Source organism: Perna viridis, chromosome 1 (genome assembly GCF_037379345.1).
Source record: "Perna viridis isolate PV_CMFRI_1.1 ecotype Kerala chromosome 1, ASM3737934v1, whole genome shotgun sequence".
Taxonomy (NCBI): domain Eukaryota; kingdom Metazoa; phylum Mollusca; class Bivalvia; order Mytilida; family Mytilidae; genus Perna; species Perna viridis.
Genome location: NC_142445.1, coordinates 50053231 through 50077408, shown reverse-complemented (window position 1 = coordinate 50077408; position 24178 = coordinate 50053231). Strand labels below are relative to the sequence as shown.

General features: G+C 32.4%; 1 protein-coding gene across 1 annotated transcript in view; it reads right to left on the bottom strand.

Annotated features, from left to right (window-relative positions):
* The window catches only part of LOC148629191 (GRIP1-associated protein 1-like), a 55894-nt gene extending 32533 nt beyond the window's left edge, over positions 1 to 23361 (bottom strand). The window contains exons 1-21 of the mRNA XM_088545799.1: positions 23276 to 23361; positions 21565 to 21631; positions 20921 to 20982; positions 20369 to 20395; positions 19705 to 19812; positions 17765 to 17921; positions 17286 to 17393; positions 16220 to 16294; positions 15717 to 15787; positions 14936 to 14983; positions 14552 to 14583; positions 7897 to 7944; positions 7271 to 7370; positions 6159 to 6236; positions 5526 to 5660; positions 4031 to 4126; positions 3282 to 3428; positions 2831 to 2944; positions 1879 to 2022; positions 560 to 634; positions 135 to 191 (exon numbers count right to left, since the gene is read on the bottom strand). Of these exons, the coding sequence (XP_088401925.1) occupies positions 135 to 191; positions 560 to 634; positions 1879 to 2022; positions 2831 to 2944; positions 3282 to 3428; positions 4031 to 4126; positions 5526 to 5660; positions 6159 to 6236; positions 7271 to 7370; positions 7897 to 7944; positions 14552 to 14583; positions 14936 to 14983; positions 15717 to 15787; positions 16220 to 16294; positions 17286 to 17393; positions 17765 to 17921; positions 19705 to 19812; positions 20369 to 20395; positions 20921 to 20982; positions 21565 to 21631; positions 23276 to 23317 (1791 nt within the window). The 5' untranslated portion in view covers positions 23318 to 23361. The remainder of the gene's footprint in view (positions 1 to 134; positions 192 to 559; positions 635 to 1878; positions 2023 to 2830; positions 2945 to 3281; positions 3429 to 4030; positions 4127 to 5525; positions 5661 to 6158; positions 6237 to 7270; positions 7371 to 7896; positions 7945 to 14551; positions 14584 to 14935; positions 14984 to 15716; positions 15788 to 16219; positions 16295 to 17285; positions 17394 to 17764; positions 17922 to 19704; positions 19813 to 20368; positions 20396 to 20920; positions 20983 to 21564; positions 21632 to 23275) is intronic.
* Positions 23362 to 24178: the final 817 nt, after the last annotated feature.

Genomic DNA, 24178 nt, shown 5'->3' with positions numbered 1-24178 from the left:
TCAATTAAATAGACTTTAAATGTAAACTTTATAATAAATACATTTATGTTCCTCTCTGCTTAGTAAGAATACTCTACAAAGACACAGATAAAAAATGCTCATGAAAATAAACCTAATACATATCCATCACTTACTGTTTTTAAACCTTTCTTTTCATGAATTTTCTTTTCATCTTCTCCATCTTTGATTTGCTACAGATAAAATCTTAGAGGTAAGAAAATGATTTTTCTTTTCTTCTTGTCAAATATTTATATATTAGGTATCAGAAAATGCTTCCTCAAATTTGGGTTTTCTCTACTTTTTTCCTGTGCATCTCAATGAACCAACACCTAACAATGATGCTTTTATTTTAGTAATATAAAGGATGTGTTAGTTACTGAACTGTCATTTAATTGCCAAATATCATACCCAGATTTACTTTAAATTATTTGTTTGGACTTTCTACTGGAAAAAATTACAATTTGTACCATAACATTTTTAATGAATAATTATAATAAACTGTTATTATCACTCTAGTTTATTAGTACACATGTACAGTATTAGTATACATGTACAGTACCTGATTCAATTTTTCTACTTGTATTTTTTGGTCTTCTAATTCTGTTTGTAGCAATGTCTCCTTTTCTAAACAGTCCTAAAACAAAGTAATACACATTATCATTTAAGTCTACCATATGAATATAAATTCTAAGGATATTTTCAGTTTTAACACACGGCAAATATATTGGGAGAAATATTTTTGATGTCCCCATCCAACGTTTTGACAAGGAACAGAGGCAGAATCAAGACTGGAAACAACTCTGATGATATCCAATTAAATAATAAAAGAACAGGAATCTGAACTCAGACATGTCATCTAACAGAGTCTGACCATAATCTAAAGATAACCGTTTAATGATACTCATTTTTAACACAACTAGACAATGTCCTTAATGGGACTAATCCCCCACAGCCTGTTGAACCCAGTATATTTGGGGACCAATGTGGACATATGATTCATATGGGACACAATTTTTATGGTGGATAGACTACAGACTTTTGACACACAATTTGCTGCCATTTCTAAAACACCCAACTCCAAACAGCAATCAGAAGTATATTTGTTGAGAACAAAATAACAGAATATGACTAATTCCTGACAATATGCAGATCTCCATATGGTAATCTAACACTCCACTGAGTTTCATAACAATCTTGCAAGTTGTTAAGAAGGAGTTATGGGTAATGCATCAGACCAAGTTTTGCTGAAAAAAGGTGTAAGTTCCAATGGTCATCATTTCTCCAATTTTTGTTCAAACATAAATTCTTGACAAAAGTCACATCCCAATAAGGTAATTTAACACCCCATTAGGTTTCATGATCCTGCAAATAGTTGACTAGGAGTTGTGGACAATGCATCAGACAAAGTTTTACTGAATAGTCCGACAGCTTTTATTTCTATTATTTTTATGCAAACATAAATTCCTGACAATATGCACAATTCCATGTGGTTATATTGCATCCCCGAAAGTTTCATTACAATGCTACGAGCTGCTCAGAAAATACTTTGGACAGAAGGATGAACAGACAGACAGACGGTAAAACCTATATACACCCTCAAACTTCATTGGGGGTGATGATACAGCACTTATTACTTCTAGCTGTAAATTTTTTGTTGTTGCAATTTTTTTATAGGAAATGTAGTGTATTATAATACATTTTAAACTGTGTAAAAAAAGTAGATTGATCACAGAAACAACAAAAAAAGACAGTGAGATACTTTTCTGGGTTACAGTATGATCTTTTAAGTATTGATGGATATTAAGATACACCTTATATGAAATACATGTACACTCAAATAACTTCTGGTTGTCTATATAGCTTTGACAAATAAACAACCTTTATCTCTTCCTGATGCTTTTCTGTAAAACTTTGTTTCTCTTTGTCATAATTCTCTTCTAAAGTTGCAAATTCAGTTCTGTGCTTTTCTAATATCTCTTTCATTTCAGTTTCTTTCTCCTCTTTCAGCACAGAAAGTTGTTCCTATAAGAATATTTAAAGGAAATAAAATAAAACATATTACATATATCACAAAAGCTTTAAAAAAGATCATTCACTATGGCCAACAAAATTAACAGTCAAAACATGTTTTAAAGAAATTTCAAAAAGGAGAGTTTCAAACATGTTTTAAAGAATTTTCCAAAGGGCAAGTTCCAAACATGATTTAAAGAATTTCTGAAAGGGAGAGTTTCAAACATGTTTTAAAGGATTTGTCCTTAAATTTTTGGGTTTACAATCATAGCTGTAATTTTTTTCTTGACAATTCTTAAAATTTTCTTTTTCAGTGAATTTGTACATAACGCTGACTGTGAAATATTTTAAAAATTAACAGTTGCAGTTAAGCATAATATTACACCAATTTTTGGTACATGTATATGTATTAAAATTCCCTATATTTTTTGGAAAGAAATATTACAAAATCTGTAAAAAAAAAAACAGGAGCTTCCTTCCAACTAGGCAAACATGGTACCAAAAAAATAATTCAAAGCCAATACCTAAAGTGGTTCTTAGTTGTCATATAAAATGTAGATAGATGGATGGACAAACAGCAAAATACCATAACAAATTCATTAGTAGAATTACATACAAAAGACCTATGATGGACTCTTATCAGCTACTATTATGGGTTTCATATTCCAATATCAATTTTAAATCTTATTAGCTATTGGAAGGATGGTTACATTCTCTTGTTAATCACAGATAACCACTAAAAGACAACTAAAAGACTCAACAAACAATTTTGATTGTAATTGAAATGATAAATGGAGGGAAAATATTTGAATTCTCCTACCTCAGTTTTTTTTAAACTTCTCTCTAACCATCCTTTTGCTTCCTCTAAACTTGTCACTTGTTGTTTTAACTCTTCAAAATGGTTTTTCATCTTCTCAAATTCTGATACCTTTTTCTGCAAAACATAAGGTAGTATATTTTCTACTGCCATAGGGGAATTAATTCAGAAATGATATATTCATAAGTGATCACTACAAACTACAGGAAAGAATATTATCATATTAAAATAGATATGCCATTTAAACAGATGTAGCATCGATCTTGCAGCAAGACACTTTGAAAGCATGATATGATTCAGGACAAAAAATGATTGAACCTATAACTTATCTTTTTCTGATAATTGGTTCATGCAAGATTAATCCTGTAACTATTAAGAGTAAGTATTATTCATACATACATGAGGTAAGTATAAATATACACACAGGCTCCTGAGTAAGTACTAATATACATACATGTTCCTGAGTAAGTTTTTCTTGTAAAGATTTGACTTCAGCCTCCTGCTCTTCCTCCATCTGTCTTAACTTCTCCTGGTGACTAGCAGCATCTCTCTGGTACTTGTTTGCCAACTCATCTAGCATCGACTTTCTTTTCTCTGCAACCTGGTAAGTTAATCATCCATAAGCGAAAATAAGAAACAACAGTACTTTTCACAAAAAAATTATAATTGTATAATTAGTCCTAGGTTCTGACATCATAACAGATCAAAGTATTGTGACGTTATAACTTACATTTTTTTGTGAAAACGACCACTAGGTGATAAATGAGAACACAACATACAATAATTAAAATGATTTTAGGCTTTGCTGATGAGGGAAGGAGCTGCTTGTAGTCAAATAACAACTTGGCTGACGATGCACTTTTGTGTGATGTTATGCAAGACATTCTAGAATCCTCACTCTGCACCTCTATGCAATTACTCTCAAATTACATACATCATTTCTGACAAATTAATTTTGAGTCATTTATGTTTTAGACCCCATTCATATATTTTTTTTTCTCGAAAAGGGCACAAACAAGAAAAGAATGACAAGGAACAACATTAATTTAAGTAACACAACTTTAATATTCTATTAAAACTTCCACTATTTATTTGAGTCAAAAACAAATATCTTGATTTTTTTCATCCTGTGCAATGTGACTTTGAGATAATGGCAGTTAAATTATGGTAGAATTGATGTTTACGGTAAATAATTCCTTTTACCTTATTTATTTCCTGCCATTGTTGTATTTGACTTTCTCGTTCTTGTTGTAATGCATACAGCTGATCTAATGTCTCTTGATTGGCTGTCTTACTGGCCTAAAAATGCAACAGAATACTTTGTTTTCCTATTTTAATAATTCAATGTTCATACCATATGAAACCTGTTCTAACTATACAGAATCACTTTCAGACTGAAAGTTTTATCCAGTTTAAGTAAAAGGTTCATAATGCTTACAAACTATCATACTATAGGAGACCTACAGGAGAAAGAATTCAGTTTGACTCCAGTTTGGTTTAGACAGATTTCAATGTACATGATGGTGAGAGAATTTCTTAAAAAGTTCTGCTTTTGATACAATATAAGAATAGGAATATTGCTACAAAGGGCAAGTATTCCAATATTCTATGCAACCTTATGTTCAAAGTTTTTGTTGTTAGTTGCAAGACTGACAAGCTTGTAGGGCTAGTATGTAAATCGAAAAGTTACACTTTAACTTATTCAGTCTTTTTTAAAAATTGTAAAATTAAACCAAAATTGGGCCTAAGTTATGTCATTTTCATAACTTATACTCAACAATACAATACTTTTATATAAATATTTAAACATCACAGTACTAAGTTAATTAAATTCCAAAGTTAATTACATTTACTTGATTCTCAAACTTTTTATCATGAAAACAAATGAGAAAGCGAGGCAATTCTTTATACTAAAAAAGTAATAATGATTTGTTGGCTTTGTTCATAGCCAGAAAAAATATGAGGAAGGTTATTTTTACTTTTATCTTATTGATATGGTAATAAAAAATGGGTACTGAGGCCCTCTAAAAAGAGAGGAGGGAGGACCTGAAAACCCCAAAAAGTTATTTTCAGTTGGCTTCAATTTCACTATGATGAAATGTATGGAATGTGTACAAAGGAACTTGCAAAAACAACAATGTAGATAGTAGCTCATGTTTTCCGACATTAGACAAATAATCTGAAAAAAAAAAATCTGGTTTATGCCCATTCTTTTATTGCTGAGTTAAAATTCCTTCAAGAGCAACATATTAGGAAAAAAACAATAAAAATAGGGTATCTAATGGGACATCAAATGATATCCCATACATTGCAGAGAAGATAAAAACAACTTAAAATGGCTTTTGTGTAAGTAATTCTTTCAAACTGAAATTCAAAACTGTATTTTATGATACTCAATAACTATACAAAGTCTGAAAAAGATCCTTCAATATCTTCTAAAGTTATCATCTGTAAACTGAATGAGGGACAGACAGGCTGACAGATATGTGACTTTTTTTCTATATCACATAATACTTCACCACTTGGTGTGATGAGGTATAAAACCAAAAGATAACTTAAAGCCATGTAAGACAATCATTATCCTAAGAATAATCAATATCACAGTATTTTTGAGTTATTTAATGACAATATATTGCCAAACCAAAAGACAGACATGCAAAAATATCAGTACAATATTGACTTAAAGCAAACTGTGTACCTCTAATTGAGTGGTGAGGTCATCTTTTTGTTGTTGTAAACTGGCTACTTCTTGTCGGAGATCTTCCACTTGGTGTTCATACTTATTAGAGCATTCTTTTACCTTTTGACTATTTACAATATCTGATGCATCAATCTGTAACAATATAAATAATAGTACTCCTTTACTGAAATTTTTGTAAACTGTATCAAGTTAAAAACATCTTTGTTTTTTTTTTTTGACAAACTCGCCAAATAGTGAATGTATATGGATGCCATAAACTACTGAAAAACAGATAAAGATATTCAAATAAGTTGTTTCTAATCATTATTTTCATGAACTTAGTAAATAATGACAGCTAAACATCTATAGGCAGGGTTTGAGAATCTGTAGAAATTTCATTAACTTTACATATAGCCATTTTGTTGGAACTATATATAAAAACACAATTCAAACTCCATAAAAATTTTCTGTTGTACCATTTTAGAAAGACTTTCATATTTTTTTTAATTTTTTGTAATTAAAATCAATAAGTGAACAAATCAAAAACAGCAACATAGAGAACTTTTAGTGTTTTTTTTTCTTTACAAGAAGAAATTTCTAATTGTATTCATTAAGATATTAATATGATTAAAGTAATTGATTATAGTATACCTGTTGTTGTAATGTCTGTAGTTTACTTTGTAAGTGCTTAATAGTTTGATCCGATGACCCATAGCTTTCTTCCAAAGTCTGAAAATCAATTGATTCACTACGTCAGTGATACACTTACCAATGGCAAATTTTACAATGGAGTCCTATACTATACATGAAGTGCTAGTGTTTAAGTACAAAATATTTGTGCTTCTAAATGTTGTTTGGCGACATGTTGAAGATTGACATAATGATCAAGAAATAAATAGCAGATTGTAGCATTACCATATACTTTTACATGTATTACTACTATACAAAATTTATCATAATTCCATCATGGATTTGGTATAAATATTTAGGCAAATAATGACATTGAAATTAATTTTAAACTGCCATTCTCAAATTATTTTATTAGGATATCACATCATTTCTGTTTAGTTAAGGTTCTTGTGCTTACTGCTAAATGAATTAATTTCTTTAAACTTCTTTAACTGAAATTCACAACATTTAATCAAGAATAAGTTTAAACTAAATAGCAAATAGGATAGACATGGACATTAAGACCAATATTTTCATTATTTAAAATATCAGTTTGATTGATTATTGATTATTGGGGTTTAATGCCCCAGCAGCAATATTTCAGCTATACTCAGGCGATGAACATAAGATGGGTGATAAAATGAACATGAAATGATGACGACATGAAAAAGTGATAGGACACAAAGATAATGGGGTCGCCAAACTTTGATTGCCACTGCAAATAGGGAGAGATGGGTAGGGTCGGCAATTTAGCCTCCTGTGGCAGAGCCCTATGGTTCCTACTCCGGAAGAATACCACGGAAGGGTTTTTTAATGAGTGAGGAACGTGGCATTTTCCCAACATGCCCCACCACTATGGTTTGCGGTCAGTTTTCCGTATTATGGCCTGACAACCAAAGCATATAATATGCCAGGGTTACTCCATTCCCGCAACTGGGGCACACAACCCAGTTGCTCTGTGGGCAGAGCACCCTAGCCCCCGGCCAGGGTTCTGAGCACTATTTAGTTCTTTTTAAGACAAGCTTAGCATTGCTGCAGGCCAATTCTTTTGACACCCGGACCCGCACTTGGCTTAAAATATCAGAAATACAGACCTGTTTATTTCTCTGTATTTCTTGTTGAAGTTTGTTGATCTGATCTGTGTAATATTTCTGGTCCCTGTCCCTGGCTGCTTGTAACTCTTCTAATTTCTTACTAGAATGTTACAAAAACAATATAAATATCATAACTATGATATAGAAGAAGCTAATACTAGACTTTCATGGGAAGTAATGCTTTACAAGTATTCAAAAGCAACATGAACCTAACAAAATTTTATCTAAGCCTTACTAAAAATACATGAAATAAAATATTACCAAAGTTAGGGAATCTTAGGTATTTGTTACAAGAATAGTCTGGTAGACTTTGTCTAATTAAAAAAAAAAAAACATTGCTTAGTGTTAACCAGGAAATGTTCATACTGTGTTTTTTTTTGGGGTTTTTTTTTGGCGGTATTGGCAATCAACCAACTTCTGAACATTTTGAATTCATATTCATTCTACAAATCAAATTATGATGTTCTATGAAAATAATATTCACAATAGTTTAATTTTAGCATTACAGATCATACCACAAAAATAGTGAAAAGTAAACTGCCATGAAAATTTCATATATGGGGTTTCAATTATTTACAAGCTCTACATTTCTCAATCTAAAAAAATCATGAAAGTATGGCACCTACTTCGTTTCTTCAAACAACTTCTCTTTTTCCTCTTGCAGGTGAACAAAACTAAAAGGTGAGAAAAGATAATACAGAAAAACATAATATTTGTAAACTGATGTCTTTTAATAATAGGATTTTGGAGTTACCAATGAGAAGTAGATACCTAGCATTTCAATTTGCATATAGCTGATTCATATCAAATTGTTAAGATTTAAGGTGGTTAACCTGTAAGCTATTTATTGGCAACTTTTTTAATTTTTGAAATTTAGGCTACTGCAATAAAAGAGAATAATTTAATTTGATATGTAATTAACGAATAAGGAATTAAATTATAAGGAATGTTTTTTTTTTTTAATTTTTGATCAGGTTATACAAAATCACATGGTTTGGGACTGTTTACACTTGTTGTATATTACTTTGTAGTTTATAAGGGTAAACTGCCACAAATTTAACATTTTTAAAGCAAAATGGGATTTTAATAAAATAAATAAATACTTACCATCATAAATTCTGAGTAAGTCCATCTGCGCAAGTCAAGCAGGCAGAATCCCCTATCTAAAAATATCATCCAATGGGATGATCTTATAGTAGCCATCTACCCTTTATTCATCCATTTAATTTTCAAAAGTAAGCAAGAAGCTATACAAAAAAATAACAGGGGATGAAGGGGAGGCTGGGAGGGACCTATAATTTATGATGGTAAGTATTTATTTTACAAAATCCCATTTTACTTTGAAAATGTTAAAGTTTATTACAATAAATACGTTACCATCATAAATTCTGAGTAAATTTTAAAATTAATAAAAAACACAGAATCTAACGTAAAGATGAATCCCCTGAACCAGAAGATGCAGGAAATAAAACAACTTTTTGTTCTGTTATCAAAGGTCCCAATGAAAATAAGCCCTAGGCTTGGGAAGATAATGATCTTAGGTAATGAGAAATGAAGGAATTTTCAGTTCTCCAGAAACCTGCTGATAAAACTTCCTCTTAAGAAGTATTATCAAACAGTGCCCAAGATGTAGAAACAGCTCTAACATCGTGGGCTTTAATGTTCAGACTAGACAGAGATTCTTCACTAGAAGAATTGTAAGCTAATTGAATGGTCTTACAAATCCAGTTAGGTAACGTTTTTGCTGATAAATCTTTAATATTTTTCTTAATAGGAATAAATAGCCTAGACTTAGTCTTAGCTCTAATACTACGGGTTCTTTGTAAATAAATGTGTAACATTCTGATAGGACAAAGTAGTTTACAAGTAGTATCAATAGGCAATGAAGGTATAACTATTGGTTCTGAACCTCTACTAGGAATCTGATTTTTGGCTAAAAAAGCTGGATCAGTTAGAAGAGTGACTGAAGATTTATCTCTATTGAACCGTAAACATGAATCATAAATAGAAAGAGCATGTATTTCACTTCTTCTCCTACCTGAAGCTAATGCCAGTAGAAAAAAACATTTATATGACAGAAATTTGATATCTACTTCTTCAGCTGGTTCAAAAGGAAGGTTTTTAAAGATGATAAAACCAAACTTAAATTCCAGGAAGGAATTAAAACCTTCTGTCTAGGACGTTCAAGAGTAAAATTCTTAACTAAAAGGGAAATGTACTCATTACTACCAAAATCAGGACCACCAGAAAAAGTGGATAGTTCTGGAAATAGCAGAACGACAACCTTTAATTGTAGAAGGAGACAATTTTTTATCTTCAAAAAGGTAGATAAGAAATTCCGCTAATTGCTGAACAGTAATTTTGAGAGGATCAATATCCTTCTCACTACACCAACTACTGAAGATTGCCCACTTAGCATCGTATACGATGTTGGTAGAGCCTCTGACTGCTCGGGAGAGATGTCTGGCTGCTTGTTCAGAAAAACCTCTCTCCTTGAAACTATCCCTGAGAGAAGCCACGTGAAAAGATGTAGATTCTCTGGATTGGGATGAAGAATCTTACCCTTCAACTGGGAAAGAAGATTGTGTCTTACCGGTAGTAAGAGTGGACGAGCACAAAACAGTTGAAGAAGATCTGGATACCAAGCTTGCTTGGGCCAAGCTGGAGCAATAAGAATGATCAGACATTGTTCCAAAGCAATCTTCCGAAGAACTGCTGACATCTAAAATCTGAATGGAGGGAATGCATATCCGAACATTCCTTCCCAAGGAAAACTCATGGCCTCTACTGCATAAGCTTGTGGGTCCGGGACAGGAGACACAAACACCTGAAGTTTGAAGTTGAGACTTGTTGCAAATAGGTCTACATGAGGAGACCCCCAAAGAAGAGTTATTGCTTGAAATACTGACTGGAGAAGTTCCCATTCTGTATTTACTGGGCTAGAGTTCTCAATAGAGAGTCTGCTAAGACAATGAGTTCCCTGGAACATAATGAACTACTAGCTGAAGCTGAAGTTGATTGCAAAAAAAGAAGAATTTCTTTTGCAAGAAGAAATAGCTTGAAACAATGAGTTCCCCCTTGGTTTTTTAAGTAAGCAACAACCGTCGTATTGTCAGATGCAAGAACAAGAGACTTGTTTTACAGAATATGCTGAAAATGAGAGATTGCCAGAAGAACTGCTTTCATCTCTAGGAAATTGATGTGTTCTTTCAGTAAGTCTGGGCTCAAAGACCCCTGATACTGAACAACCTTCCAGATACGCCCCCAACCGAGGTTGGAGGCATCTGTGAATAGAGTCTGATTGGGAACTGCAAAGGACAGAAACTGGCCTTTCAAAACATTCTCCTGAACAGTCCACCATAAAAGGTGGAGAGACAACTCCTGAGGAATAATTGGAATTTGATATTCCCAATTCTGAGAGGATGGGAGCCAATGTTGAAGTTGATAAAATTGGAGAGGTCGAATGTGTAGTCAACCAAGAGGAACAACATCTGCTAAAGAGTTCAAGAGACCTAGCAGCTGAGAAAATTGATGAGCAGAAACTGTTTCCTGAGAAAGAAACTGATGAATTTTCAATCTGAGGTTCTGAAATTTTTCCTGAGGTAGAACCAGTCCTAGAGGAATCAGATCGGACTTTTTCAAAGAAATTATGAACCCAAGGGAAAGAAACAGTTTGATGACAAGATCCGTGTTTACGAGAAGCTTGTCCTGAGAAAGGTCTTTCAACAGAGAATCGTCTAGATAAGAAAGAATCTGAATGGCCTGAGAGTGAAGATGAGCTATGGCAGTCTGCATAACCTTGGTGAAAACTAGAGGTGTAGTAGACAGGCCAAACGGTAATGCTCTGAATTGGTAAACCTTGTTGTTCCAGACAAAACGAAGAAATTTTCGGTAAGAAGGGCTTAATGGAATATGGAAATAAGTGTCTGTGAAATCCAGGGAAGTGGTCCACATACCTGGAAGTATTGAAGCTCTGATAGAATAATTGGTCTCCATCTTGAAATGAGGAACAACCAGATAAAGGCTGAGAATGGACAGGTCGATGACTGGTCTCATTCCTCCTGTTTTCTTTGGAACAAGGAAAATCCGAGAATAGAAACCTGGATCTATTGATGATACAGGAACTTCCTCTATTGCTTTCTTTGTCAAAAGACAATCTATCTCTGCTGACAGAAGAGATATTTTTTGCAGATGAGTCGTGTTGGACATTGGAATAGGAATTGGAGAAAGAGGTGGTAGTTCCTTGAATTTCAGAGTTAATCCCCCCCAAATTACTGACAATACCCAACAATCTGAGATAATATCTTTCCATTTTGACAGAAAATGAGTTAACCTCCCCTCTACTGGGATCTGAGAAAGAGGAGTTTTGTAAAAAACCTCTGGATAATGGAGTTTTGTCAGTAACGTACGGGAGGGCAACTTCCTAGCCGGAAGGATTAGACCTCTTACCGCCTTCAAAATTACCTGTTTGGCATTTAGTAACCGTTTCTTAAAACCACCTTTCATACTGCCCTCAATGAAAACCTTCCTTCTCTTTTCTGTGGAAGGAAAGGAAGAACCACCTGTAGAAGAACCACCTCTCTTAGAATTATTTCCCGGGACAGAAACGTTCACCTTTACTGGTGCTGGAGTATGATTAAGCTGTTTCTGAATCTCAACAAGAGGAAGACCAGAAAGTTTGCCATTCAATGGAGATTTTAACAACGAATCCTTCAGGCTGTTTGAAACTCTAGTTTTATCCAGAATCTCAGATCTTTTGGATAAAGTAAAATTTGCCAAACTTCCCATAAGTAAAAGCTGAGAAGAGCCTAGAAATTTATCAACCTGAAGTAAAAATAGTTTTACTTCAGGAGGAAGAGCAATATCTTTCAGTAAGGGGGCTACAGCAGACAAATAATGTTCTACTGTACTAGACCAGACAGACCGTCCACAGGCTTTGAATTAATTGAAGAAGAAAAAGCTTTATCACAAGACGGAACCAACTTACCCAAAGTGGAATTGAAAATATCATAATCCCTAGATCGGAAATGATCATTAAAGGAAGTTATACCAAAACCACTTACCTTGGAAAAATGAGACTCATTGGCTATGATACCTTCATTAATAATTTGAAGAGAAGTGGACATGTGATTGGACTCTGGGAAACTAGTATGAGACTTCGGTAGGTCATTAGACATACCACAAGAAACTTCAAAGTTGAAGTGAGTCTCTTAGGTTTGGGAGGTGACTGAAATGGCACCTTATTGACATCTCTCATAATACAGTAAACTGAATCTCTAAGATCATTCAAAGTAGGAGGCATATCCTCACTTTCAGCAGCTTTGTTGGAATTGGTAGGAGACTGACCAATAACAGAATGAGCAGTATTACAAACTGAAACATTCTGAGGAACCTGATCCCTAATTTCACCTTCTTCACCAGTGGAAAAATTACCTTCCTGACTACGTGGGACCACTGAAAAGCATTCCTCATCATCACTATCTTCATGTTCTCTTTCAGAGTTGTGAACTGTAGAAAGTGGAGTCACAGAGGAGCTAGGTGTGGGTTGGTTGGTATTTTTCTCCTAAGCTGTAAGGCGATTGGAGAAAGCAACAAACTCAGAAGATATAGATTGACGAAAGTCATCTAAAACACTCTTAAACCTATCTAATGAGGAGGAAGAGTTAGTAACCTGATTAGACTGACACCTAACAGAAGAGGTAGGTGCAGTTGCAGGTATAGTAACACCACTAGAAAGCACTGCTACAGAAGGAGCAGGGGTTGACAAACTAGGTGTGAAACTTTGAGGACCAATAAGTCCAAAGTTGTTACCATAAGGCCAGAAACCTGGAAAAACCTGATCAGGAAAACCTGGATAAGGGTATGACTGAGGCCAGGGATGTCTTGACCTAGACATGGAGTTATTAGCCGAGGAGGGCAAAATAACACCACAGTAAGACACTGGAGGCCTTGAAGCAGGTAAATTTAGACCCATAGAAACACCAGGGGTACAGGAAACTGAACCCATGGTGTCTACTGGCCTAGATACTGTAAGAGTTACCGTCCTTATAGTAGGAATTACTCTATTACTATCCACAGATCCTACAACTGGGGTCTGTGGAATAGTAGTGTTAGTCACCAAAGTAAAAACATCGGTTGATTGACTAGACACATTTGGAGTAATCACCTGACTATCGTAAGGTAACGACCCATCCAAAAAAACATCATGGCCAGTAATGGCTTGAAATGGGCTACTAACATTAAACTCCATAATAAAGTATCAGTATACAATGATAATAAATATATAAAGGAAAATTCCTCATTAAAAGGGATTTCTAATATTACAAAATTTCAATATTATTCACAATATAATTTACCACATGTGTCTTCTTGCACAGGTGGAAATTAAACGGATGAATTTAAGGGTAGATGGCTATGATAAGATCATCCCATTGGATGATATTTTTAGTTAGGGGATTCCGCCTGCTTGACTTGCACAGATGGACTTACTCAGAATTTATGATGGTAATGTATTTATTGTAATAAAATCATGCTAATTCATATAACCTGTTAAAAATAACAAACAATCCTTCATGAAAAATAGCAGCCATTACCAGTGATATTATGTAACACTTACTGAGATGCCACAAATAAACAGAACCAGACTATTTCTGGACCTGAGTAACCATCAATTTAATCCATAGTAAATGCACATCATCAATAGAAACACTGTACATAGTTATCATCATATTAGTTTAGCACTATTTGAGTTCCAGATTACACAAAATATGTACCCCTAAATATGATAGAGAGTTGGACAGAGTAGAATAGTAGAACTAAACTTGCTTTCAAGGTTGAAGACACAAGTTATAACATTAGTTTTGAATGCGTTGACAGACAGCATCACTAGTACCACATTTTGCTCTTTCGGGCTTGTTGAGATACTGTTGATGCGTAATGTCAATACTTTAAAACAACCATAACATATTAGATATAGATCTGTATAATACATCTCCACATTTATTAACTGGATTCAAATGACAGGATCAGTATATCTAGCTAAGCCTAATCAAATGGTCTGTTGTATTTTATCCAATCTATTGTTCAGTCTTTCAAATTGATACTTTCCAAATAAGTTATATTCATATTGTATTAACTGTAAAAAAAAAACGTAAACAAAACAAATGAAAACAATACATAATGTACAGTCATTTCACCAATTCTTCAATGTAAAAGCAGTTATAGTGGTATAATACTCTAGCTTCAGTATAAGTATGCTTTCATTCTCTTGTTCTTACTTACCTCTCTTGCTTCTTCTTTAGTTTTTCTGTTGTCTGAAAACAAAGTCATACATTGATGTTTAAGTCAAGTTAACTTTTACTTGCAGAACAGAAGTGTTAAATCTAAGGATGCATTGCATATTTTTATAAATCATCTGTACAGCACCTTAGGGTCATAATCACTGGTCAGAATACCACATTTTCTTAAATTTGACAACAGTAGGTAGTAAATTAATCTGTTAAAAAGAACTTAATAAAAAATCTCAATAGGGTTATGATGTTGTAATACATCAAGTTTATAACAGATGCAGATATGAACAATTATTTTACCAATTAGAAATTCTGATTAGTAAGTAAAAAAAACTCTCCTAGGAGTACTTGACTTTTCAACTAAAATATTTGATACCTTTTCTAATTCTTCCTGTAGGTGTTCTGCTTTGCCCTTGTTTTCATTCTGTAAAGAAGAACATAATGAAGTTGGCTTTAAGGATTTTAGATATACCGTCAAGTGTATGAAAACAATTGCTTCCAAATTTTTAATTAAAGTTAATGGTATTAAATGCAGTGAAATTAATTTATAAAATAACTTTGTTTACAATAGTTTGCATACATTTAATTTGATAGTGTTCTAGAAAATGAAAGCTGGCAAAGTTAATTAGATTCAAAGATTAAGACATTGATATCCAATTCTATAAATTGCATGGAATTCAATATAACTTTCTATTTCCATTAAACAATACGGTAATTATTTTAAATGAGTTGACCTTAAGGAAGTCCCGCATATTAAGACCTATTTAAAATATTTAAAAGCAAAGGAGAAGTGTTCTGGAAACAGGAAAAAGTCAGTGGGGAATTACCCAGCCAGGGATTGGTAATAGGAGCAAGTGAAAATGATTTGAGTGGTAATACATTACCAATTTTCTCTGTAGAGACAAGTACATAAATGTATGATAGAACTTTCAATAGAACTTATTTTAAAAATAAATACACATACTTGGACAAAAATATACAGATTGGTTTTTAATCAAGATACCATTTAACCGATTTAACCTTGGTCTAAACATTATATAAAAAATTTAAACTAATAAACACAACCATTTCTTGGGTACATAAATTTATTATTTTGATGTAAACTTTTTGGAACTTTTGATAGAAATATTTTACAGCACTTCTACTTAGCCCTTTACCTCTATTGATGTCAGTTTTTCTTTAAGCATTCTCTTCTCCTCAAGTTCAGTATCAAGTTTAAGCTTCAGGACTGAAATATCAAATCATTGGAATCCTTTAATCATGCTAATCAAATACAGATATTATAATGTGGTTACTGTCAAATTCTTCTTTACTTTTGCCGGTCAATATTATAAGCTTTGCTATTAAATCCATTTGAAAGGGTTTTCCTATCTATAATACTGTGAAAGTATTTTTATACGTTGGTACCAAGTTTCATGGTTTAGGGGAAAATCATCAGTTCATAGATTCTTGAATTCGTGGATTTCACAATCCCACAAAAATTGGTATCCCACAAACAATGATAATTCCACAGTATTTGAATCAATAGACTTCACAGATTTATTAACAACTTGTAAGACCACATGTTGACTTGTGTTAATAAAATTCAAGCACTTGTACTATGAAATAGTTTTTTGTTTGTTTGTTTGAATATCTTTAGGAGTATGTTAAACGTTAATACCATTGACTTCCTGTCCATGTTCTAAAGCTGACCCTTGGAGTTCATCTTCTACTTTAACTACCTTTGCTGTTTGTCCTAAAAAAATTAAACATTTTAAAACATATTCATTACTAATAAATAGATATCAATAAAAAAAAGTTTGAATATCAATTCTTAAGTTGGTCTACACATTATGCCCTTTACTTTTGGAATAGTACTGGTTACAATTTTTCAGACAGACAAGATGGCACTTTTTAAGTTTTCCCAGTCCTTATTTTTCGCATCTTCAGATTTAATGGAGTGGAAATTATATGTTACATATCTGGACTTAAATTTAGCAAGCTTTTATTTTTGCAATGCCCAAAACCTTGTGAAAAGGGGTATGTTCAGAAAATATCAAATTCAGCCCCAAAAACTAGACAGTTTCAAATAAATTTGAAAATTGTATAATTCAATAGTTGAATATGTGCCTTTCATTAAAAACAAAGTTTCATTGCTGTTAATGCATGCATTGCACTAAAATTGTAGATGAAAACTAGGCAAAATAAGAAAATTTAGCTGCATTGTGTTAAAATAGCTTATTTCATGAAATATTTTTATGCAGAAAATATAGAGCACATTTGTCAAACTATTTGATATTTATACAAAAATAGCCTTCTGTGCCATCACAACTCCTGATAGAAGATTTTGTTGTTCATAGATTGTGCTCTATATTTTTGGAATAAAAAACTACCCATTATCTTCTCATTTTTGTGACAATTCTATGAAAACTCTGTAGAAGCAAAGCTTTGTGCCCTCCTTGTAAATAAATTATGACACAACAGCTTGAATTATCTGTTTATTAGTATTCATATAGTATTTTAGCTTCAAAATAGGCAAATAGAAAATTTCAAATAGTAAGATGAAACTTGAAGCAGAATAATATATGTAAGTCTGAAACTAGTGTTAGCGAATTTAGCTCTTTTCCACAGTATGGTTTAATTTAATTTAAATAGATACAAGTTTATGAATAGCTGATTACAATTGTGATTTAAAAGTTTTTTTTACATTGTACATCCAAAGAACACCAATAAAATTATTCACTAACCATCACTCTGATCCTCTTTAACTTCCTTATCCTCAGTAGTACCTGTAGAACTGGAAGACTCTTGTTTCTGTATTGTTTCATTAAGTCTTTCTATCTTCTCTTGACAAGCTGAAAGGAACAGATCAAATTGGCTTATTATACACTGAAAACTAAAAAAATATTGTATTGGACAATAAAACATTATATTTTTAGTAAGTGCCACCGGTCTTTTTTTTTTTACCATAAGCATCAAACTTTTAACCTCAAATACCATGAATGTATAATATGGACATTCATGTAGGAAATAGAATTGATTAATACTCTTTATTTCTACAAAATCAGCCAATGTAAGTTAAGACAAAACTTTTAGGCTTAATATGAAAATTTTATATTGTTTAGAATTTTATGACTTATAATATGTCTTTTTTTTTTACATTTGACAAAAGTTATGCAGCAAGGGAAGCTACACATGCCACATCTGATCACTTAAATATTAGTACCAGTTAAATTTTTCTGTAGAACAGTATTCTGAGCCTGCAGTCTCCTTATCTCATCCTCCAATTCTGTCTTTTCTGAATTAGAAGTATCTGTAACAGACTCCTTCTTACCCTGACAATCCTTCAGCTCTTTTTCTAATACTTCATTTGTAGCAACCAACTGAAAATCAAATCACCAATAAATGCAAAAATCAGAAAAACTGAATAAGTTGTTCTAAAAAATATCAAATCTTGAACAGTGAACAACTCAACATATTAATTTTAATAACATGGTTGGAAGTTGTTGTTCATTAAAATACTGAAAATATTTTCTGTAGGGAATTTGAGGGTGACGAAGCGATCTGAACCTGCTAGGGGGTTTTGGGGGCATGCCACCCCCCCCACCGAAAAAATTGAAAATTTAGAAGCCTTCTTCTGCATTCTGAGAGCAGCTTTTGGCAACACTTTGTCAAGCTAACCAAAAAAATGCACTTTTCTATGGAGGTGTTATGTGATTTTTCATTTTTAGGCAACAAGGCCAAGAAAAATTTATTGTTGGTTCCCCTAACATGAAACTTTTTGAGAAGGGAGACCTGGCAGGCTGGAAAATTATATTATTTATTACCGTATTTTGGTGTGTATAGTGTGCAGGATGGCTTTTTCTTTAAAAGTTGATGTAATGTAAAAAACTGTTTAACCAAAGTATGTATGTATTGTACACAGTGAAAATAGCGTAACTTGTTGGAACCACAAACATTTCTGGCTTTAATTTATTTGTAAACAGAAGAGACCATTTCCTCTGTTTTGTGTATTTATTTCAATAAAGAATATTGTTTTTATTGTCTTTGTTATTTTTGTACTTATCTGTTTTGTCTGTGTCTATGTGTATTCATTTACTATTCAGGTAAGAAATGCTTAATGTAGACAATAGCTGCAATTGTCAGCATGGACACATGTTTTGATTACCTTTGAAAGGTTTCTATTGAGAGTAATAAATTTCTAAGATTGTTACCGTAATTCTAGAAGAAGGACTGTTTTTACTACAATCAATTCAGGAGTCTGAGCGAACAATGGTCATCAAATAGGGCATACGTGTTGATAGCTCAACCAAGCGTGATAATGAGATGCAGAATTTTCTCTGATGTGTATTAGGGACACATAAAGGGTTTATGTTTAAAATTAATTGTTTTTATGTTGGATAAGGATTTTGGAATAAGTGGTCTCTGATTCGATGTTGACTCCCTCGAGGTCGTTAATTTCGACCGATCTTAGGTCTGTAAAATGTGTTGAAATGATGTATGGGTGTATTATATGCACCCCTATGTTCTGAAATTAGTTTCCTGGTAAAAAAGTGTGCACAATACACACCAAAATATGGTAATATTTCTTTTTATTGATGAACTTAAGTGATATTCAACCAGATGTAAGTTTATTTCTTTACTTGCTCACTGTTTCATTTAGAGCATATCGTAAAATATATTTGAGTTATCTCCCATTGCTCACTGTTATGAAATTGTCGTAAATTATAAACAAATGAACTACAGTAATTAAAGTGTTTTACAATTGTATTTATGCTTGAAATAATTCAGTTTTTTCTTGATAAACAGATCTGCCTTCACAACAAAACATCACAAAAACTAATCTTGATATTGACAAAATGTTATTTCTACGTAAAAAATATGGACCTCAACCCCCCTCCTAAAAAAAAACTCCTCGGATTTATATTTCTCACTGACATGTCAATCTGAATAAAAATCTTTATTTTCACTCTAAAACCATTTTTCTAAAATGACCAGAAAAAATGAACAGCCTGGGTTTTTTTACCATTATAAATTTTATGTATTATTCCAAAATCAGTGTCAGACTGATAAGGTCTCACATGAACACATAATTACATGTATGGTGTAAGCGACTTTCTGATTAACTAATGATATTGCAAGGATAGCTCTTTTCTATGAACTTACAGCAGTGAGTTCCTGCATAAGTGTTTGGTTCTGTAGTCTGAAGTCATCTTCCTGACTTAACAGTTTTCTTTGCAAAGTATCATTTTCTTGTAGTAAAAGCTCAACTTCCTGTAAAAATTATAGAAACATATCCCACATGTGCTAATATACAAAGAAAATCAATTTTTTTGTCTTCAATTGAGTAGGAGAATTTGTTGTATAGGTTAACTTCAGACTTATTATAATGTGTGTTGTTCTATTGAGGTTGAACAAAGTAGAAAAGAATTTAAGATGTCGGGTGAATCTTGGAAAGAAAGCCACCCGCATTTCAGCCCTGGAGTCAGGAGTTTAATTTCTTCAACTATAGTTTGGGCCAGATTTTAGTGGAGTTGGAGTTGCTTCTTTACTTTTGTTACTTTGTATGTATTATTTTAGTTATTTTATTTTCTTGGTTGTGTTTGTTTGTTTTCCATGTCTGATCTTTGTCTCTTGATTACATTCTTTTGATTTCTGCTATAATCTTGGTTCCCTTGATCACTCTTTGAGTATAACCTTAATAATATTAATAATGAGAATTTGGAAAACAGTGTACAGGTTTGTATTTGTCAACCTTCACTAAAGTTTATTCATTTGCTTTCTAAACTTTATATCTTTGTATTTATATCTTTCAAATCATATTCCTTACCTTCGCCTTTTTGCTTTTCTGGATAGCCTGAAATGAAAAACATTCAAAATGAATTTATGAAAAAAATGCAATCAAATGATAAAAATCTTAAACTATATAGGCAAAACTGGTTTATTATTATCTTTCTGGTTTTTTTCTTCATTTACCAGCAAATAAAGTTTACTTATCACAATGTATTTGTGTCACAGTAATTCTTTTAAATACAGCATTAATGAAACATCAAGTAATACCCAGCCATGTAATGCTGAAAAATGGTGAATGGCAAAATATTCAAAATGGTCCAACTCAAAAACAACATTTTGGATTTTACTGAAAATTGAACTTATTGGTAACTTGTATTTTATAACAAAAGTATTAACTTTGCAATTTAAAAATAAATCACTGATCCATTCATAAGTTCTCATCAGGAAACTGTTTGGGGTAGACAGTTGGAAGAACACACAACTTTTCATAGGGTAATACCTTGCTACGACTTTTCAGAGGGTATCACATAACACCTTGCTACTTCGTTTGGCTGGGTATAAAAACTAAACTTCTGTAATTTTTTTTTACCTTATTTGCAGTTTGAAGTTGTTTATCAAGATGATCTATTTTTTCATTTAATGCAGTTGTCTCTGAAATTTGAAGAATATACTCATGGAAAAAGATGTTATCAGAGTCAAGACAAATACAATTTCTTATTGTGTATTTGCCAACAAATGTTGTCCTTAATTAATGTACATGTATATCACTCTGTTGTCTATTTGTACACAAAAAATAATATATGGGTTTCCTTGTACACCTTACAAAAAATATGGTATATAGGTAAGGATTTTTTAACATAGTAATCATAAAGTAATTAATATTATGAAAGAAACATTCCATTTTTTTTTATAGAATTCAAACACAAAAAAAAACATGTAAATTCATCTTCAATCCAAATTTATAATAGTGCATTTACAATTAATGTAATAAGACTTATGAAATATCACCCAGTCAATAACAAGATTTTTTACCAGGCAGGAAACTTCACTGTGAAGAAAATATTAGAAAGACATCAACTTAGATTTAAAAGTGTAATGTGTATGTATAGGAGCAACAATTTAGAAAGGATCCTTAAAATGTTGTAAAGTGAGTAAGTGTGTATCATTTTCATTGACAAACATACATAAATTTTGTAAAAACTAGACTATGCTAAAAGATTAGTGTAGATGTACCTCTGTCATATTTCTTACACTTTCCATCTAATTCATAGTTAGTTGTCCTTAATTCTATTAGCTGCAGCTGTAAAATTTATTAAAAAAAATATGTATTTTAACTACAAAAACTACAACATACAAATTTTACAATACACTGACACATCCTTACATGATTTTTTTTACAAATCTAAACAAAAAACCATAAGCTTAAGACTTCACTAAAAAAAAACAGTATTACCTTGCATAGGTTTAATAAATATGTTACATATTGAATGATACAATTGTAACCAGAAACAAAGATGTGCAAGATGTACATGAAATTGTGATAGAAACTGTAAAACTAGAGATGCCATACTTTACTTCCCTACAACAGAACAAAAATATTTATGGGAAAGACCTCATTATGGTAATATCTGATAATTTAACCTTTCGACTATAAGTCACCGAGTCTGATTGACTAGACTGGTCATCTCATGAAAATGGCTTGAGTAGTCAGTATTGGTGTCAACATTTAAGTTCATGCATTGTTGGCATCGAAAACATTCTCTAGCTTATATGATTAAATACTCAGTGTTCTAGGATTCTACTTTCCTGTCAACTGAGGCAAGTGAAATTTTGTTGGTGAATGTTGTTTATTATGTTCTACTTTCACTTTAACAACTAGAAAACTTGAAATTTTAATAGAATTTGTTAAGTTGGCAAAGCTAAGTGTTGGAAAGTTGATCTTCATTTAGAGTTTCCACAAAGAAACCTAAAATTTTGTAAAAATCTTAAAACTCTGAATACAAATCAAAACAGCTTTTTCCAAGACAGGGGTGGCAAAAACTGTCAACAATCAGCATGGTGCCCAAATGTTTTATGAAAAAATGTTATCAGCCTAATGAATGCTGAACAATTTGGCCTAAAGACATATTTTAGACCATGACAATTTGGAGAGTGTATTAGGACAATTCAAACTACATTGGAAGGTAGTAAGAATAACATAAATGGCTGACAAGATGAAAGGGTATGAATTTAAGTCTCTTTGGGAGCGTTTCAGCTTGCACCTGTCTAATACATGTATTTAATAATTATATATATATTTAAAAAAAAAACATTTAGTAAATTTACATTTTTTTTATTTCAAAAGTGCAAAAACAGTTTCTCTAGCTGATGATTGAATTCTGACAGGAAACACCTTCCTCTCTGCTCTTATTAATCTGTAGCATCCTTCCATTCACTTCGTTTTGTATACATGTACAATGAACCTTATTATCTCTATGTACAGTGGAATGTTTATATGCGACAGAAATGACCATACAGAACTAAGTCCCCAATACGGTTGTTAACATGGATTTTAATTTCAACCTTAAACAGTTCACTTTCAAGGGCGACAAAAGTTTAATAATCAACACCTCCTTACATAAAATGGAAGACCCATGGCATGTGACCAGAGTGCAGACTGGCCACCTTGTGCATAGTCACCATCTTGGGTTGTACAGAACAAAGTCCCAGTAACCAAGAAGATCCTTATTAGAGACCAAAAGTGTCAAAATATGCTACTTCAACAGGAGTAATATTTTTGGAAAAGAAACTACATTTGTATCTGAAAATGAAGTCTGAAGCCGCAGAAAATGTATGTGGTTATAACAAAACAATCAGAATGACAGTTGATTTACATTTACACTTGAGAAAAAAAATAAAGAAATAAATTCTGACGGATAAACTCGATTGGAACACGACAAATCACCTGCATTCGATGAAATTCATCCTCCGATAGGGAGGACGACATTTCTGTTGACGTTTCCTCTGCTTTTTTCCTCAGCAAGGTAAACTTGCAGTGAGTTCCGAAAGAATTATCGTACGACTCGCCCATCGCTGAGTTCGCCCCAAGCTGCGATGTGGCTTGAGCGAATGCATCGAGGTTTTAAAATACTGTCTATCTTCTCTTTAATATGTTTAACGCCTTATGTTCGACAGTTCCTAATAAATCCTGTCACACTTTCAATTGAGTGAAATGAAGTAAACAGTTTGATAAATTTATATAAGTCATATAAAAATAAAGGGGTGGGAGGAAAAGATGAGGGATCTTGACAATTTTAGATACCACAAGTTGGGGGAGGGGTCTAGAAAATTTTAAAATATATAGAGGTAGACTTTGATTTTTCCGGTAAATGTGAAATGAACATGATTAAATTTCATCTCTGCAGTGTTAAAACCCGTATCCTAGAATCACGTCAACTGCAACATTTTTATTATACATATGATATGTTGTTCTATTCAAAACAAAAGTTTATCAGTTCTCTAAATTTATATTACTAGAGTCGGGAGATTTTTCAGATATAATAATTATTTAGAAATATACGTGTTTAAAGTCGTTACCATATTACGGTTTCTACTTAATGCTATATAGGGGAATCCATTTTCGCCATTTTTTTTTCATTTTAAACAGACAGTATTATATCAATAAAAAAACTTGTTGAATGAATCTTACAAAAGCAATCCATTCTCCAACTAAAAAAATGGATGCAAAAAATAATAATAATTCAAAGCCATAAACTGATCTTAAAATCACAGGCCAAGCTAATTATTTTTCATAAATCTAACTGCAAAAGTCTATTATGATTCTATCAGTTAACCAGGGTGATATTAT